The sequence below is a fragment of the Abramis brama genome (genome assembly GCF_963993115.1).
Source record: "Abramis brama genome assembly, chromosome: 7".
Classification (NCBI taxonomy): domain Eukaryota; kingdom Metazoa; phylum Chordata; class Actinopteri; order Cypriniformes; family Leuciscidae; genus Abramis; species Abramis brama.
In genome coordinates, this window is record NC_139969.1 from 18,105,548 (window position 1) to 18,124,431 (window position 18,884).

An 18,884-nucleotide genomic window follows, 5' to 3' on the forward strand; every position below is an offset into this window, starting at 1 on the left:
TAAAACGTATAAGTGAAAGCAAAATCGTCCAAACTACATTGCGAACGCAACAGGCATAGCAAAACTAGTCTGCTTCCTTCCTCTCTCGAAATCAATTCCTTTTATAGATGTAGGCTGAGCCTCTTCAGCGCTCCCATAGTCTAGTCGAGCTCAACCTGCGCGTCAAACCCAACACTTCTGATTGGCCAATCCGGAAAATGTAGACACACGCCACATCTTCACAATGATCCGCTGAGCAGGGTGTTCTTCAGCGTTTCCCTATATTTACTTTTCACTGAATTGACTGGAAATTGAGGTAAGAATCATGGATTAAGATGCATTACCTTTCCACTATGCAACCTGACACCAGGCGCGAGAGAACGTTTGTTTCCTTCAGCGCTCAGGTGAGATGAGAGGCTACAAAAGACAACCTGAGTGTACAAATCACTCAAACTAAACTCAAAGAAAGATCAATCATACTTTAAATTCAAGTTTAAAGATTTTAAATGAATCATATCAAGCTTTTACATTACTTTACTAAGTATGTTGGGAAACAAAGCGTTTGATCACTTTTAATTTCACTTGACTTGACGTGTGTATTCTTTGTAATGGACGGTGATTACAGATATGGCTTTGAATTTTGTGCCTGTATTGTGTTTTACGTGTATTGTGCGTATTTGTCTGCTGCTGAGCAGAAAAAAGAGTGAATTTTATGATAAAAACCGAGACTATTCTTGTGAACAAAAGCAATGGTGCGAGTTTTCAGACTTCCTCTGTGTTCAAATAGATCATGCCACTTCCTGATTTTGTTTATTCAAAACACGCATTTCAACGCACAGTAAGTTCCTACATTTTCACAGGTCCAAATCTAGATTATTCGATGTACGGATAACCATTTATTTTGCAATTGCTTATGGCTGTTTATTGAAACAATTGTTAGTCCTTGTAACGTTCAATAATAAAAATGTTAATATGACAATTGCGCGGTTCATTCAAAGTATAACCAATAAAAAGGGTTCACACTCTTTTAGGCCAATAAATTCCCATAACTTTACATGACCTTTCTAGATATTTGTGACTTTACACGTTTTACTAAGCAAGCTATAGGCTACAGAAAAAAAATATCTAGCTGATGTAATAATTTAGTAGATAGGCCAATAATTGTTTTAATTACAGGTTTTAATTACCTCTTACAGGTAGGCTACATGTTCACATAGGTAACTTATCTATTTAATGTATTGTTTGCATTAAATAATAAAGTTTTTTTACATTGTAATTTATGCTTAACCACTATTTAGATAGGGGTTAAGCATAGGCTACATTTATTTTTATTCATTTACAAGCAAAGATTATTAAAAGACATTTCTGGATATTGGTCATCAGACACTAAACATAATCAGTGAAAGGATGCACCGATATAAAAAAAAAAAATGTCGATACGATAACCGATAATTTGTTATATTTGAAAGCAGATAACCAATATAATGGCTGATAAATCAAAATCCAAATTTTATAAAATTGTTGAGAGCCTGATTACAAAAACAAACGTTTTACTATTAAAAGCCATGTCCCAAGCACACAATTATAATGTTCTCATTTAAATTTTATGTAGCCTATGACAGACTTGCTCTGCTCATGTTGCACTTTAACTGTATGTTCCTTTTTTGAAGTGATTCTAATCATATTTTAAGCAGGTCAAAACCATCATGGCGGACAGTGCGCATTGACAGTGCGCATCTCAGCTGAAGGAAATAATCCATTATTTATCAGCTTTAATATATCGGCCAGATTTTCTTATCGGGCCGATAACAATAACATTAAAAAGGAACATATACGATTGGCCAATACCGATATGGTGGCCGATATATATCGTGCATCCCTAAATTAGTGTAATTAAAAAAAGAAAAACAATAGTGGACATTCACTTTATTTTAGAGCAGAGCATTACTAGAAACATTATATATTAACTATAAAAATATCATAGGGACCCTTAATAAATCCACAGAAACTACTTTTTACATATAAGCACATTCTTTTTTGTTTGTTTGTTCATGTATGTATCCATTAGCTCATTTGTTCAATGTCATTGTCCTCCTCCACGGGAAGTGTTTGTGATGTGCAAGGCCACAGGTTTTAATTAAGAACATGAACTATAAATACTGACACAGCAGCAATGGTTCAAATTCCAGAGCAGTGGTCGGCATTAAAACACCAAGACGTGCAGATGTCCAAACTAGGTTATGGCAGATAACATAATTGATAAAAGCTTAATATAAACTATATTGCATATATTAACATGATGTGTTACATGTTTTAAGTGAATATTTAAACTTGGCATATATTCCCCCGGTTCGACAGTCAAGGCTTTCTCAGACTTAAATGCATGTTTGAGCTGAAAGCAGTTTGCACTGGCAAATCTTAAAATATGTCACTGCCCATTGTTTTGTCTCAAGATGCACACCAGTAATGTTTTTTTTTTTGTAAGGCACGTTTATAAAAGCTACTTAAATGCCCTGGCTTAGTCTAAGCACTATCTGTGAAACCGAGCCATTATGCGTTATGTAAAAGGGGAAAAGATCAAAAACGTGTTTGTTCATTGTAATTATTAACTAAAGGCTAATACTTGCCACCTGCACATCTCTAATCACTGTAAGATGCTGATCAATCGCATCTGCTCTCTGCAAACAGCTACTCTGTGATGCTATTGTGCTGTGAGATGTCGTGCTGTGATTGGTCTTCTGGAATTAGCGGAGCATTCCTGTACTGCAGGGTTCGTGCAGTGGCACTTTACATGCCCTTAAGGCATGTGTGACTAACTGAAGCAGTACATGCAGAAACTGTATGTTAAATAATGTGTTGAGTGTCTGCATTATTTCCATGTTTACAGTGAGCTTATACTATCTTGTGAGCTTATACTAGCTTTCAGTTTGAGATGTAGCCTATTGTGAAGGAGGTTGCCCTTTTTGAATGTTGGTTCAATTTCCTGGTTATGCTTTGTGGTAGGACAGGCTCGCTTTATCTGTCTTCACAGTCAAACAAATCAACAACAACAAGTTGACACCTTTTTGTGGTCGAACTTTCTTTAAAAATGCTTCGGCACATTTTTGCACTGTACTGTAATGGCTGCAGCAAATACATTCACATGGCCAGCTTATTTTCATTGCTGTCCTAAGATGAAAAAAAGCTAGAAGTAAATATATCTTGTTCTTTTCAGTTTCAAGTATTATTTGGAATTTCAACTTTATTTCTCACAGGATCACATTTGAAATAGTATCCATTCCCTCAGGTCGTGCTGTGGTAAAAGTGCAAAAATGATCTTTAGACACCGTCTAAGAACAACAGCATGCGTATTTTTCAGCGGTACATGCGCAAAAAATAAAAAAGCACAGGAGAGAACAGAAACACCTGTGCTGTCATGCCTAAGGAAGCGTGTTCTTACAGGCCCGATAGCCGCGGCTCACATTAGGTTTCTCGTGTTCCTGCCTGTGGCATTTTTCCATGCTGCTTGTTTTTTCTTTTTTTTCTTTTTTGGAAGAGGTATAGAGAAGTGAATCCAGCATTTCAGTAGCATGCAGAAGTTATGTTAGTTAGCGCAAGAAAGCATTTGAGAGAACAAGAAGTTGTTCATGATGGCATGTTTGACCTTCTTAACTATGGATTTATGTATTTATTTTTGAATGGTTTGTTTCATGGTTCGAATCAAATAGTGTCAATTTCATGAATCTTGATTCAATTTGAAATTGTCCCTTCTATATTGTTAAAGGGGTGGTTGATTATGATTTCACTTTTTTAACTTTAGTTAGTGTGTAATGTTGCTGTTTGAGCATAAACAACATCTGCAAAGTTACAATGCTCAAAGTTCAAAGCAAAGGGAGATATTTTATTTGACAGAAATCGCTTTTTAAGGACTACAACAAACGACTTATAGGGACTACACATGCTTCCTCCCGGGTTAGTTCATGAACCCTAAAATTTACATAAACCCGCCCCCGGGAACACTCAACAAAGGGGGTGAGTCCATGAGAAGAGGAAGAGTTGTAGTAGAGCACATTCATTTGTGAGTCTGCTCAAGCTGTCGCATCCGTCTTTTCACATTTATTACAATACAGTACGTAACACAAATGCAATAGCGTGTCACTCTGTAGGCATCTTACAACAGTTCCCACGCAAGCAATTTATAGATTATCATGACAGAATATGCCAATCAAAGACTTGAAGAAAGTTAACTCTACATAAATTCATCAACTAACCATTCAGAAACGTCCTGTTCTACATGTTGTCACTTCTTCTTTAGTTTGTCATCATTGTCCGAATTGTTTGAACATAAAAGACAGAACAGTATCTGACATTTTAGACATGAGCTGTTGTAGCTCCGCCCTCTTCTTGAAAGGGGGCTGGGAGCTGCAGCTCATTTGCATTTAAAGGGGCAAGCACAAAACAACGTGTTTTTGCTCACCCTCAAAAGGGACAATTTTAAAACACGACAAAAAATAAGACAAAAATTATCTGTGGGGTATTTTGAGCTAAAACTTCACATACACACTCTGGGGACATCAGAGACTTATTTTACATCTTGTAAAAAGGGGCATTATACCAACCCTTTAAACTAAACTGACCCAATCATGACCCATAAACATCCTAACAGTGAAGGTAGTCGGTCTTGCATGTGAGAATGATGTTGTGCAATCAACATTATGCAGCAAACTGTCCCTCATCTTAGTTCAGGAGGAACATATACATAACAAGCAAATGATACACAGAGTTTCAATCTATCTTGAAGATTTAACCGAATTAAGGATACATATCTGTGTGAAACATTATTCCCTACATGAATCTTCTGATTCACCAACATAATCTCATAGCAATTCATTACTATTTCAGGTTTTGGCGAATTGGTGTCTAATTCGTATTCGTACAATCTGCTAACACCCCACTGATGGTTATGCTTAGGGTTGGGGTTAGAGGTGGGACTTTATGCTTACTTTTTTCTTCATACATTTTTATCTGGCTCACAAACTTACCATCTCGTAAATAGTTAAGTTTTCTCATGAGATCAGGTGGGACTCATCCTGGAGTTGATACGGGATTGCAACTGCCTTCCCCTGTGAGATTTAATGCTAAATGTAATCTATAAATCTAAATAGTAAAGGTGCAAAATAGCCTGAAGCTGAAAACTCAGTATAAGTGCAAAAATTCACAACAAACTTACTATGGCTGGCAGCTGAGAATTCATTCTTTCTGCATCAGTGTCAGTGCTGCTTTGGTATAAGGTGTCAAACCATCATTTCTGCATCTTATTATCACCCCTAAAGAGGGGGAAGGCACTCGTTTAAATTGAATTATAAAAAGAAAAAAGGATGTTCATAAAATGCTTGGTCTGGTCAGAGCCTTGGCTTAGTGGTTTTTATTTTATATATAACATATTTGATTAAAAAATAATGTTGACATTTGTTTATAACGTCAATAAAATGGCGCAATAAGTCATTTCTTGATCCTGCTAAAAATGAAAAATTTTAGGTTTAGACAACATGAATTGTGAAGTATTAAGAGACAACTTAACATTTAAGTCATCTAAATTTAAATCAACATTTTAAGTTGTGATGATAGCTAATTGCACCAATAATTTTTACAGTAGTGGCTGAACAATTTAAGGTAATCTAATATGAGTATGAAGTCTATAAACATTTAAAATTCAAGGCTTTTTAAACTTTTTCCAAAACTTTTGGACGAGGATTTAAGCCAGCATTTAAAGTTGACAAATGTTCCTTTTGAAATTGAAAATTACAGTGTATTTCTTTGAATTTGAATTCCTCTTCCTTATATGCAAATTGCAATGCATCCTGATTCAGTTTAAGTTCAGTAATTAATTTAGAATTTACAGTGCATTCTCAATTGAAAATGGTGCATAACCCTGAATTAAAGTCAGCAGGGTGTCAAAACCTGTCATAGCTACGAATGTCCACCAGGAGGCAATAAAACCCTTCAATTTCTAGTGTCTGTACACGGATACTGTAACCTTCCTATTATGAAGTAGATATGAAACAAAGAATTTCTGTAGCTTTTTCAAGGTCAAATCAGCTTGACATATCTTAATCCCATTTTTAAAGTGAAAACAATATCATGTCTTGGGTCATATTAGCTTTACATTTAAAGGTCGTCATGAGTGTAGTGGATGTGAAAATTCTCTCTCTCGGTTCATTGACACCTCTGCGTGTTTCAGAATGATGGGGAATGATGTTTCTCTCACATCCATGATCGCACAGGGGCGGAACAGAGGAGATTCACGGGAAACGTGGGTTTCATTTTTAGGTTCATGTAAAGTTCAGCTGTGCTCCCAACACAAGTTAATCACAGATTTTGTACAGCTGCAGATCTAAATAACATCATCTGCTCTACAGAAATATGGGGCAATAACAGAAAAATCACCAAAAAATTGTTTCATAGCAGACAGATTCTTAAGAAATGTGTCATAGCTAATATACCAAACGTTTATTTGATCAAATCTGGATGTCCTGTGGTATTTCGAGGGTCTAAATGAAGGGTGCAGATGTCAGAATTTCCGTCGGAAGGAGTGATCGCTATTTCTCACTGACTCATGGCTGACGCTTCCCTGCCCCGTTGCAGCTGGCCAGCCATGCATGCTTGTGTCCATGTGTAGACTGTCTGTCTGTCTGTCCAGCACACGCGCCTGTCTCTCTCTTTCCCTCCCGATGGTAGGAAATCAAGCTCTGGCGGTGGGCTGACACCTTATCAGAGCGCAGTGCCTTTCTGAACAAATAATGGATACAGTCTACTGATATAGTATTAATAATATTATATAATATTATCATTTATATATTAATAATATTGTATTATTATTTATAATAAAATATATAATTTATAATTTCAATAATACACACACACAAACATATATATATATATCTATATATAAATGTTTTAATTTAAATTATTACAAAAATAGAATTATGTATTTATTATCATCCTAATAAGTGACAGAAATGATGACTGTTAGTGTAAATAATTTCATTTGAAATTTGTATTTTATGTGTGTTGTGTGTGTGAGAAATTCAGTATATTTAATCATAAATATGATTATATTTTCTATATGTTTTTTTCTATATAATTCATATACAATATATCACAAATATATATTTATTATTATTAGCTATTTATTTATTATCATTATAATAAGTGACGTAATAAAGATAGTGTTAGTGTTATAAATTTCATGTGCTATTTATATTAATATAATATATAATTAAATTAGAAAATTATAAATCATTTAATAATTAACAGAATATTGAATTTTATTATATATAACATCATATTACATTTATTATTATCACAATAAGTGTTATTAATTAAGTTGATATAATGTAAGGTAATTAAGCTTATAATGAAAGGGACAGACTCTGTGTGGCCAAAGGCGTGCGTGTGTATGAGTGTTAGCCGTGTCTGCCGAGGGCAACCTGCAGCGTATCTGCCCACGTCTTTCTATGCCAGGGTTAATGTTAACCCAGTGTGACGTGGCACGGCTGGAATCTGGGTCAAGAGGAGCGCTATCTGCGCTCTCTGCACTGCCGCAGCAGACCGCCTCAGACTGCAGAGCCTCCCCTCACACACGTGACTTCCTCCCCGCTCTCTGTCATATAAAGAGGGAGAGGGGAGGAAACGGGCGGGGTCATATTCTTCTCTGGTTGGGTGATAGTAGTAGTAGTAGAGGCAAAAGCACGTGGAGGCAAATGCTGCCGAATGCTGCAGTGGGAGGAAACAGCCCACTGCATTCACACTCTCTCTCTCTCTCTCAGACCAGCAAAAACTGAGATAGCTACACATTCTTCTAATAGGATTTGGGATTTTACTCCTCCTCACTGAGATCATCACCTAATTTAAATTTGGAAGTATATGATTGTATTTCGCCCCACTTCAGATGTAGGCCTACTAATTTACTATTTACCTACCCTGTTAAGTTTTGTAGTCACAATAAAAAAAATATTTTGCTCTTATTAATGCTGTTCAAATTAATTTTGTAAATATTTTTGGTAATGTTGGTAATGAAATAATTTCATTCAAGATTTATAAATTAATATGTAACCATGATTTATTATACATAATGGTATGCTATATCATTAATTAATTTCATCTAGCAGTTTTCAAAAGCTTTCCTAGAACACCCTACACCCTAATACCCTTCTTATAGTAAAAAGGTTTTGCTTCAATAGTTTGTTGAACTTGAATGTATCTTATGCAGAACTTAATTAAATGACATTAGTAACCATTTAAGAAAGCTGGCGAGGTTTACTTTATCAAACTGTTCCACTTTTGTGTCCAAATTAGTTTTTAGTCACGTGTCTCTTTTCCTAGTGCCGCACTCATGATTAATTCATTCAAGTTCTTTTTAAGTCCTGTCGAGTACTCCTGCGCTCCGCTCCTATTGGCTGTCGGCACATTTTGTGTTGAAAAATATTTTAGGCTCCATGGAAACAGCAGAATGTTCGGTCTCTCCCTCCTTAGCCAATAGGATCGCAGGTTGTGTATGTTGTAGTCAAATGAGTAACCTCAGTTTAGATGGTACCATCCCTCCCCAATCTGAGGGGTGTAAAGCTGACAGGGGGGCTTAGGAGGTTCAAGACACCGGTGCTTATTTAGTCCCTTTGGTTGCTTAAATCCCAAATGGCGTGTGAACACGAGTATGCCAAGATATAAAGACAGCACACCCCCGCTCACACTGCAGCATGCGCTGTAGGTCAGTGAGACACTCTAGAAACCCATTTACCTATTTTCAAGGCAGTTCGTTTAGAGGGAAAGAAAAGTCCTTCAAAGAAATAAACAAAGTTTCCTTTTGGTTTGAACACAAAAGTCTGTCCTTGGGCTTTGAATGTGTTGACATGCCGTTTTACTCTGAGGTCTATCCGCTCCTCTTGAGGATCCTCTGATGTTATTTAATCTGTTATGCTCAGTGACTCGCTGTGGGAGCGCTGACTCCTGCGCTGAGCTCAGAGCGGATGAATAAGAATGAGAGTGCGCTCTTATCAGGGAACATATGATTCTTACAATGATTTAGTCCTGAGCTCAAAGGGAGGGGTACTTCGGAGTGTCAGTTTTGGACTATAGAAACCCTTTGACTGCTAGAGGGCGACATGATCCTGCAGTAGGATCCACCCATGCGTGCTGCAGTCTTACTGCATTCTCAGCGGCTTGTGTCCTTTCACCTGCAGGAACTGGGGTGTGTGTTCAGGAGGGGAATGCAGCAGCGTTTGGGTCTCCCCTGATTTCTGCACTGCCCCGAGCAGATGTTCCCTGTCACGCTCACATGTGTGTGGCCAGATGTTGCTGTCGAAAGCACAGGTGTCACAGTTCTTGATGCGAATTGAGTCAACCTGAATGTGTTCTTGTATTTGAAGGCAAATAAAATGGTGTATACACCTTGAATGGCATTCAAAGTGCCACGAGCAAAAATTGTCATACAGAAAGTAGTTTTGCGTCACTTTTCCTTTTCTCCTTGTCTTTTAGGTGTCTGACAGGTCGGGATGGGGAATCTGATCAAGGTTCTCACGCGGGATATTGAGAACAATACAGGGAACTTTTTCCTGGACTTTGAAAGTAAGTGAATATACCGTCACAAGTAGGGCTGCACAATATATCGTTTTAGCATCGATGTCTCTATGTGTGCATCAGCTGTTGTCACATCCCAGGATGTGTGATGTCAAGGATAGGGATTGTGTTTGATGCGTACGGACCAGGCACCACGGTTCGAAATGCACGTGATTCTGGGATTAATTGCAAAGTTTAACTATCATAGAGCGCAAGTTTATCATTTACAGGTGTTTTAGGTCCTGTCAGTTTAAACATTAAAGCTATTTTAAAGCATATGAGCACAAGAAGGCGTGAAAGAGAACTCGCGCACTGTTTTCTATGTTCTTCATCAATGTTAATCAAACAACAAAATACAAAAAGAAAATCACTTTTGTAGCATTAACAAAGATTAATTATATTTAATTTATACAGTGATGAATATGCAGTGTTATTTTACATTTGATTATTCAATTTCTGTACCTTAATGCTGTTAGACTTGCCTGAAAAACATAAAGCACTGTTTATTAAATTTGAATCTTTGTTCTATTGTATTTATTTACAATATGCTTGTAAATTGTTTATTATTCGCTCAGCAGATTCACCCCCTACAAAATCACCCCAATCATTCTAGAATGATTCATTCTTTCCAAATAGAGCTATTCAAGACATCTGGTTTAACTGTTATCATATTGCAATATATTCACAGAAAGATAAAATATCGCAATGTCAGTTTTTTCAAACATCGTGCAGCCCTAGTCAAAAGTTACAACCTGTATATTACCTGAAGTCAAGGGCTTGGCGATAAATCATACACTGACAATATATTCACAGTGATTTTGTTGGTATAAAATTAAACAAACTGTCAATATTGTAATAACAATAATTGCTATTATAAATAAGTATTAATATATAATGTTATAAAAAAATATATATATATATCAATAATATATATACATATAAATATATATATCAAGCTTGTATATTTAAGTTGAGTAATTTTACTTAAATGACAATTAATAGGTAATTTTCGTTGCTATTTAAGTGAAATTACTGAACTTAATGAGCTTGATAAAAATGATTATTCTAGAAGAAAATTTCAGATGGCATTTAGAGGCTTGTTAATCTATTGTTAATCCCCCCCCCCATACACAAATCTCACTGGATTGTTACAATTAATAGCAAAAAGAATGTTTGGAAATGTAAACTGATATTTCCTACTGACACACTACAGCAAAAGATATAAATAACTGACTTAAAATATGAGCCTCCTCATCTCTGAAAATTATATATATATAATTATTATATTAACATAATTATTTATATTAAAAATAAAATATATTTTAAAATAATTACTATAACGAATTAATATAATAATAACGATGATTGCAGTTCCAGCCGTGATTCTGAGCTGATCTCTCCTCTGTAGATGCCAAGCCCACAGAAGCCGAGAGGAGAGTATGGGAGGAGGTCAACGGGGTGCTAACAGAGGCTGTGATTGTACTACAGGACCTGCAGTCATACAGCGGAGCAGGTGAAGCCATCAGACAGGCGAGTACATCTAGAGTGCACTGCAGATCCTTCTGACATCGGCCGGTGCTCTGTGTTGCTTTTCATGACACAAACTCCTTTTGTTTCTGTTGTCAGCAATGTCATCCCCAGCTGTGTTTAAGTGTGCGCGTGTTGTCTCCTCAGGCCATACAGCATCCCAGTGATGAGCGTGTGCAGGAGGGAGCGTGGGCCGCCGTTGTCCCGCTGGTTGGCAAACTAAAGAAGTTTTATGAGTTCTCACTTAAACTGGGTATGTCATTTTTTTTCTCTTTTCTTTAATGTGCACAGCACACAAAACTATATATAATAACATATAGTACAGCTATGTTTACCTAGAGGCACAGGTGATAAATGAGAGGTCATTTTTAATGTGCCACAATTCCTCACAGGTGTATGGTCCACTGACCCATTTACCATGTACTGTAGGATTTGCATCTGCTTTGGAGTGTTTCGATTTTCAGTGAGACTTGATTCATCAGTATGATCAAACATCTACCAGTGCACACGTCAGCAGCCGACATTAGTGAGATTATATAAGCCCAGGCATTAAACTGTCCTTACTGTTACATCAGCTCATATGCTCCTTCACAAGCCTTTCTTAATCAGAGAAAATCACCTACTGTCATATAGCTATACTTAAGTAATAAAATAAAAATGTGGATTGTGTGATATAATTAGGCAATGTCACGTGAGCAAGACTGCTGTTGTTAGAATATAAGCAGTCTGTGGACTCGTACCCACAGCTGAATCACAGCTACATTAACTGCTGAATATGTTTTTGAGTTCTAAAATATTTGAATAGTCTTGTGAAATTTCTGTTCCGACTCAACGCATGTTCCCAGGGAACGAGCCGTAAACAGAGCAGCAGTGCGTCACAATTGGATTATCATGCTCTTTGGTCAAGGCCAGTTTCTTTCACCACATCTAGCAAAAACACAGCTCTCCTCATCTCTGACAGTATACACCCCACATCTACTGTATCAGTGACAAATTCATTATCCTGGAAAGAAATACATTCTCTTCAAAAGTTTGGGGTTGATGAGATTTTATTTAAAAGAAGTCTCTTATGCTCACCAAGACTTTATTTGATCAGAAATGCAGTAAAAATGGTAATATTGTGAAATACTATTACAATTTAAAATTGCTATTTTCTATTGAGTCCTTAAAGAGATGGTGAAAAAGGAGAGTAAAAAATTAGATGAGAAGAAAAATAATATTTCAATGCTTTAGCGAGATGGCACATATGTTTCGCAAGTAAACGCAACTCATCTGGAAATTTTGAGTATTACACGCCACTGATGTATTATACAGAAATATTTTGTTTTATAATCGTGTATGTCTCAAAGCATCTGCCATGCTCCTTGAATAAATGTGATTGCTTTCACTTTTTGAGCTGTCTGTCTGTGGGTTTGAGTGATTCAGATGGAGGGTCTGTTGTTTAGAAATAGGCCATGACCTAATTAAACATGACATAGCCCTTAATCAAACATTAACACCAGCCAATGGCAGTGCTCTCTGGAGGAGAGGCTCTGGTGAAACATCAAAGGGCAGACTGGTCTTGTTCATATTTTGGAGACCATAACCCAGTATGCATACCTATATTCAGCATGAAGAACTAGCAGTTCTGTTTCTTCTGTGTCTCTTGTAGAAGACTCTCTTCAGGGCCTGCTGGAGTTCCTCACGAGCTCACGCTGTAGCCCAACTCAGCATCTGGAGCAGGAGCAGGCACTCGCACGGCAGTTCGCTGAGATTTTGCATTTCACCCTGCGCTTCGATGAGCTGAAGGTAACCAGGCAACCTCTGGTCACAACCACTCTGCACTTTTCTTCCAATCTAATCCTTCATGGAATTATCTCTTACTAACCTGGTTCGGAAAACGACTGCGAAATCACAACAATTAGGTATAATAAGAGGATGTGGAGCAAAGGTGTAAGGAGCAAAGACCCTATTTATTGAAACTCCAGCATCCTGTCTCTACTCAGCCCCCTAAAATCTGCAGTTAGCTGACCATTCGAAATCTGTAAATTATATTTATACGTATTCATTTATTAGACTTACAAATGAGAAACATAACAAGCAGTGATTATGCAATCTCTCTTCAAACTGCAGCATTTAAAACGGATCAAACGGAAATAGCAACAAATGTTTTCTTCCATATTATGACGTACATCCAATTGCAACGGATTATCGAAAAGCAAAAAATGTAGGGTGCGGTCTTGGTTCTACATATCGGTTGATCATTGGATGGAGACAGATCTAAATGTGAGCTTACAGTCGACTGTGTGGCCCTGTTATGTTTTTATCAATCAGATCACAAGTGAACAACACTGAATACAGGTGTAAACTGGGTCTATAACGTTTCGAGCTTGTCCACTTTCGACTACTTCCGGAGTTAAGATCCTTGCATACTCCGGGGTCCGAAATTCTTATCCGAAATTTTCACACGTTAAAAAATTAATACGACCTCACGTAGTGTCAATCACGTTTAAAAATCAAAATTTTAATCCGTCATAAAAAAAATTGGATCGGGTTTGATATTCTGCGTTTTTTGCATCTGTAGCAAGCATTTTGAGAAGTGTTTTGACAATTCAGAGCCACCGAATGACGAAGACAAAAAACGCATATGAAAATTTCGGACTCAGTGTGCAAGGGCCTTTAGTCAAAAATGCATTAGACCGGATTGCTTTCGTAGTGTAGACGTTCATGTGGTCGAATGGATTTGAACAGCCGCAAAAGACGCCTACTCTCCACCTACTGACCTAATGTGTAAACATGATGAGAAGCTTGCTAGCCAGACAGGATTTAAACTTTGTCTGCTGAAGACCTAAGTTTGGTTTGAAGATGAAAAACATACCAAGCACAATGTTCTTACAATGTTATTTCCTCCATTAGATCGAAAGATCTGAAAAAGCCCATACATTTACCCACCCATAGACCCTCCCCTCGAAGAAATCAGGACAGAAGTGGTTGAAAGTGGACAAAAGAGACGGATTAAAATACTAGGTGTAAACAGGAAAGTGTCTTCCTCGCCTTGTGATCCGATCGACCAAAACACTCTTAATAGCAGGTGTAAACAGGGCCTAAGAAAGGGGGCAGGTTTAAGCAGATTGATTGGAGAAGTCTGGCACGTTATTATAGAGAAATCTGTTGTTTCATTGGAAAATGGTGTTATGGCATTTTGATTAAGAGTTACGAGGTAAATGTAAAAAAATAAATTAAACGCACAGATGATTGTTCACATTAAGCTCAATGTGTATTTAAAAATGTAAATTTTTTGGAATATTTTAATTTCATGCAGACTTTAAAGTAAAGATGAAACGGAAGTAACGACAAATGTTTTCATCAGTACTGTGAAGTACATACGAGTGTAACGGATGGTTCTCAGAAGCGGAAGTCTTCGTAGTTGGGTAAACTTCTATATTGGTGAACGGGAGACAACAGCAAATACAATTTTTGTATTCCCATTTGCTCCAATAGCAAAAGAAAAATAATCAATTTGGTTCTTTAGACTTGGTTCTATGCATCAGTTGTTGATTGGCATGAATGAATACATGCTTTCAAGGCCAGGGTTTAAGTGGACTAAATGATTGTAGAAACTGACATACGTCAGCAGAGAAGTCTGTCGTTTTCTCCGGAAGATCGAGTTATGGCACTTTGATTAAACATTACATGGTCAATATTTCTTTTTTTCTTCTTTTTTTTTTACAAAAATGAAACCTGCACGGATGACCATTCGCAAAATCTATAACGTGCATTTCGGGTGAATTTTCATTTCATGCCAACTGTTATGTTAAAGTTTCATACCGTAAAGCTGCTTTGTTTTTTGAACCACAAAAATCCCCTCAGTTTTCTACTATATCACACATAATCCGATTGCTATAGAGAACGTGTATGACAGAATTGATTTGCAAGCCACTGAATTTTGTATCCAATTAGTTAACTTAATTTGCACGTAAGTGATTCAGCTAATTAGTTGAACTATTGGAACAGAAAGTCCAGTTGCAACCAATGACTCGTATTAATAAAAACCCATGTGCAGTTGCTTTCAAAGGTGCCATAGAGAATCTGTTATTCTAGATTATTGAACTGATGAAGTCTGTCACCAGACCCAGCGGTGAATGAAATGGCCATATGCTTATTGGATTTTGAAATTGTTCACTTGAATTCATACATTCACAGTAAAATGAAAAATGCATGAATGCGATGCTTACATGTTTCCCATTCCCATATTCAGCAGAAATACAATTTTCAGCTGCCATTTCTGCATTTAAATGCTCATCTGCTCTCTCGCCAGATGACCAACCCCGCCATCCAGAATGACTTCAGCTACTACAGAAGGACCTTAAGCCGCATGCGTATCATCAACCAAACAGTGAGTAAACCTGCTCTGTATGGAAATATGCCTCATTATCAGACGACTTATGTTTTAGTAATACCCTGTTCCCCCGTGTCCCAGGGGTTAATGGGAGCTCTTCTGTTCTCTAATGGTCTGGATCATTAGATGGCAGAGCGGCACAAGATCCTGACTCAGGAGAACATGAGATATCGCATTCATCTCGTTCTTTCCATCTTTTCCTGGTTTTTATTTAGTCCGTCTTCCTCCCGTATGCCCGCTTTTATCTTTTAGCTGACACAAGGCTTCAGTGCGTTTGGTTGACGTTGAGATGGTAACGTGCGCTAACGACTTGAGTCTCATTAGCGTGTGCTGTATCATCAGGGAGCGGCTCAGCAGGGTTTGACACAGAGGATCGTTGACCTTGCCTCGCCAATTAAAAGCACTCTCTGTGAGGAATAATTACGACAGCCGCTTTCATCTCATGAAACATGAGCTCGGCTGTGGAAGAGCACGTATTAGGAATTCTGGACATGTCTGCAGTCTGTGGATTTAAGCAGGATTTACATTCAGTTTTTAGCATACAGTAATGAATGAAATGTTTCAAGTCAGCTAAAATGCTTTTTCAGCACACCAGAATGCCCAATTTCCACATCCATTTCCATGATTAACTACTTAAGTAAAGCTGACCAAGGAAAAGCGCATCCATAACCTCCAAAAAGCCCATTGCCTTAACTGACCCCTTTAGTTTAAATCTTCAAAAGTATGGATTTTTCACATTTAGATGCTGAAAAAAACCCATGTGTGTTCTTTCTGCAGGCAGAAGAGCATAATGAGGTTGACAACGAACTGGCCAATCGCATGTCTCTCTTCTACGCCAATGCCACGCCCATGTTGAAAACGTTAAGCGATGCCACAACTAAATTTGTATCAAAGGTAGGTGGTTGTAAAACTGTTGAAGTTGGATTCTAACATCCCTTACATAGCCACTCAAATGGATGTAAACCAAATAGACAAACAAGTCCAGATGCTCATGAATAAATTCTACTTGATTAGTCTCAGAAAATGCATAATATACTTCAGTAACGCATCTATACAAGAATGTTTCTCATTCACTTTCACTTAGAAATCACTGTTTTCTCATTACAAACCAGCATAACCAACACATTTTGCTCTCTCTATCTGATCAGCATGCAGAACTACCCGTAGAGAACACAACAGATTGCCTGAGTACGATGGCAAGTGTGTGTAAAGTCATGTTAGAGACACCGTAAGTTAAAACAATTCTGTTTAATCGTGCTTTTTTTTCTTCTGTAGCAGGCTGTAACTTTGTAATTCATCCTCTGTGTGTGTGTGTGTGTGTGTGTGTGTGTGTGTAATGATCAGGGAGTACCGCACTCGTTTTGCCAGTGAGGACACAGTGTTATTCTGTCTGCGCGTGATGGTGGGGGTGATCATCCTATACGACTATGTCCATCCAGCTGGAGCTTTCGTAAAGTCCTCCAAAATCGATGTATGATTTTAGTCAAATTTGTTTCATTTAAATATATTAATTTAATTATGCTGATTAATTCCAATTTTTTAAATCTGATTTTATATTTGTAAATAGTTTAATTGGGGCTGTCAGTTTAACACATAATGTTAAACATGTTAAAAATATTAGTACTTTCTCATTAAATGCAAAATTTGTTCATGTTAGTTCACAGTGCATTAACTAATATACAACTTTTGATTTTAATAAAGTATTAGTAAATGTTGAAATGAACATTAACTAAGTTTTATAAATGCTGTAGAAGTATTGTTTATTCTTATATTTAACATGGACAACCCTTATTGTAAATTGTTACCAACTAAATTAATGTGCTAAATAGAGCACCCTAATTAAAAGTAAACTATATACAAATACAAAACCTGATTTAAAAAAAAAAACAAGTACATAATGTTATTGTCTGTTTTTTTATGATACAGATGAAAGGATGCATTAAGGTTCTGCGATATCAGCCGCCCAACAGTGTGGAGGGGCTTCTCAATGCCCTCAGGTCTTTGAGCTTTACTCTTTAAAAAAAAACAAAAAAAACAAACATTATAACATTACATAAGTGTTGATGGACATCCATATAAGTCTTTGATTCTGCTGAAAAGATTGTGATGTGATAAGATTTTAAGTGCATTTAAATGTTCTCTCTTGACTCTCACAGGTATACAACAAAACATTTGAACGATGAGACTACCTCCAAGCAAATCAAAAACATGTTACAAGCTTGACTGTGTCTGCCAAAAGTATAACCTCTCAAATACACTGGATGAGACGCTTCAGCAGTTTGAGTAATACGATGAGAATAGCCATGTATCTTGTGGCAGCTACTGTTATCAGTCTAATTTTACTGTTGTAGTTTTTTTTATTTTTTTTTTTTTTTTTACTTTTACTGTTAGACTTAAAGTCATGCGTGGCCTTTAGATTTCAAACACGCTTCTTTGTTGTGTTGCCGTCCAACAAAGATGAGCTTAGTTCAATCCCTTCCCATATTTCCTCCGGTTGACTGAGTGCCCAGACATTTTGCTTTTTTTAACGACATAATTTACTGTGATTTTTATTAACATGAGTCTTTTGAACTGAATAAAGCTATTTTAACCAAATGAACTGTGAATGCCTGACAGCGGGGCTCCTTTGCAACGGGACATTGAAATCACACTGTACTCTCACCACTTTACAAGGTACAAAATAATTAGCTCTAAACCCACATCCTTTTGTCCAACAGAGTTCAGGATTATTCATCTCCCCTGACAGTGTCTACTCCAGCACGTCATTATAGAATAACATCTATTCCAGACTTTATTCCTGGTTTTTTTTTTTCTTTATCGTTTGAGAAAATGTGGTTAACATTCAGCCCTTGTTATGAGTAAGCATCTCTTACTTTCTCCCAAAAACCAAAACCAGGCTGTCCATTTGATGGTCAGATGACTCAGCTGGATTAATCAGAATGAGAAAGGAGAATGAGATTCCCACATCATCCAGCCCAGGAAGTAGGAGTTTGTTTAACAGAAGTATGAGTAATACATTCCCTGCTCTAACACTCTGCGGAGTATTTTATATTGCCCCCTCTGGGAACGCTCCATCTGCACGGGATACCCATCTGTGATATCCTATCTGTGACCTCTGCCGTGTTTTTCTCTCACTCATGGACTCGCGCACACGGTTTCCTCCTGTTTGTCTGGATGCTCAGCGTGTGTCATCAACAGGCTCATAATTTCCCCACTGCGGAGTGTGTGATTCTTGCCCCCGCTGTCCTCTCTCCTAGTCGGAAGCACACTGTTTTTTTAAATGGCTTTCCTGATGAGCTTGGACACTTTTCCCAGGAGGCTGGTGTGGGGCCAAATCCTTGTCTATTCACTCCTGCTTCTGTGTGTTCTGTGAGAAGGGCAACGTCTGATGACTTCCTGCCAATAA

General features: G+C 37.3%; 1 protein-coding gene across 1 annotated transcript; it reads left to right on the plus strand.

Annotated features, from left to right (window-relative positions):
• The first annotated feature begins 116 nt into the window (after window positions 1-116).
• Window positions 117-18,073, plus strand: fam49ba (family with sequence similarity 49 member Ba). The gene is made up of 11 exons (XM_084120010.1): window positions 117-295; window positions 9,493-9,582; window positions 10,982-11,103; window positions 11,248-11,353; window positions 12,752-12,888; window positions 15,398-15,475; window positions 16,256-16,372; window positions 16,627-16,706; window positions 16,823-16,949; window positions 17,405-17,475; window positions 17,635-18,073. Exons 2-11 carry the CDS (start codon window positions 9,510-9,512, stop codon window positions 17,699-17,701), a joined length of 978 nt encoding a protein of 325 aa, XP_083976136.1. The 5' UTR covers window positions 117-295; window positions 9,493-9,509; the 3' UTR covers window positions 17,702-18,073.
• The last annotated feature ends 811 nt before the right edge of the window (window positions 18,074-18,884 follow it).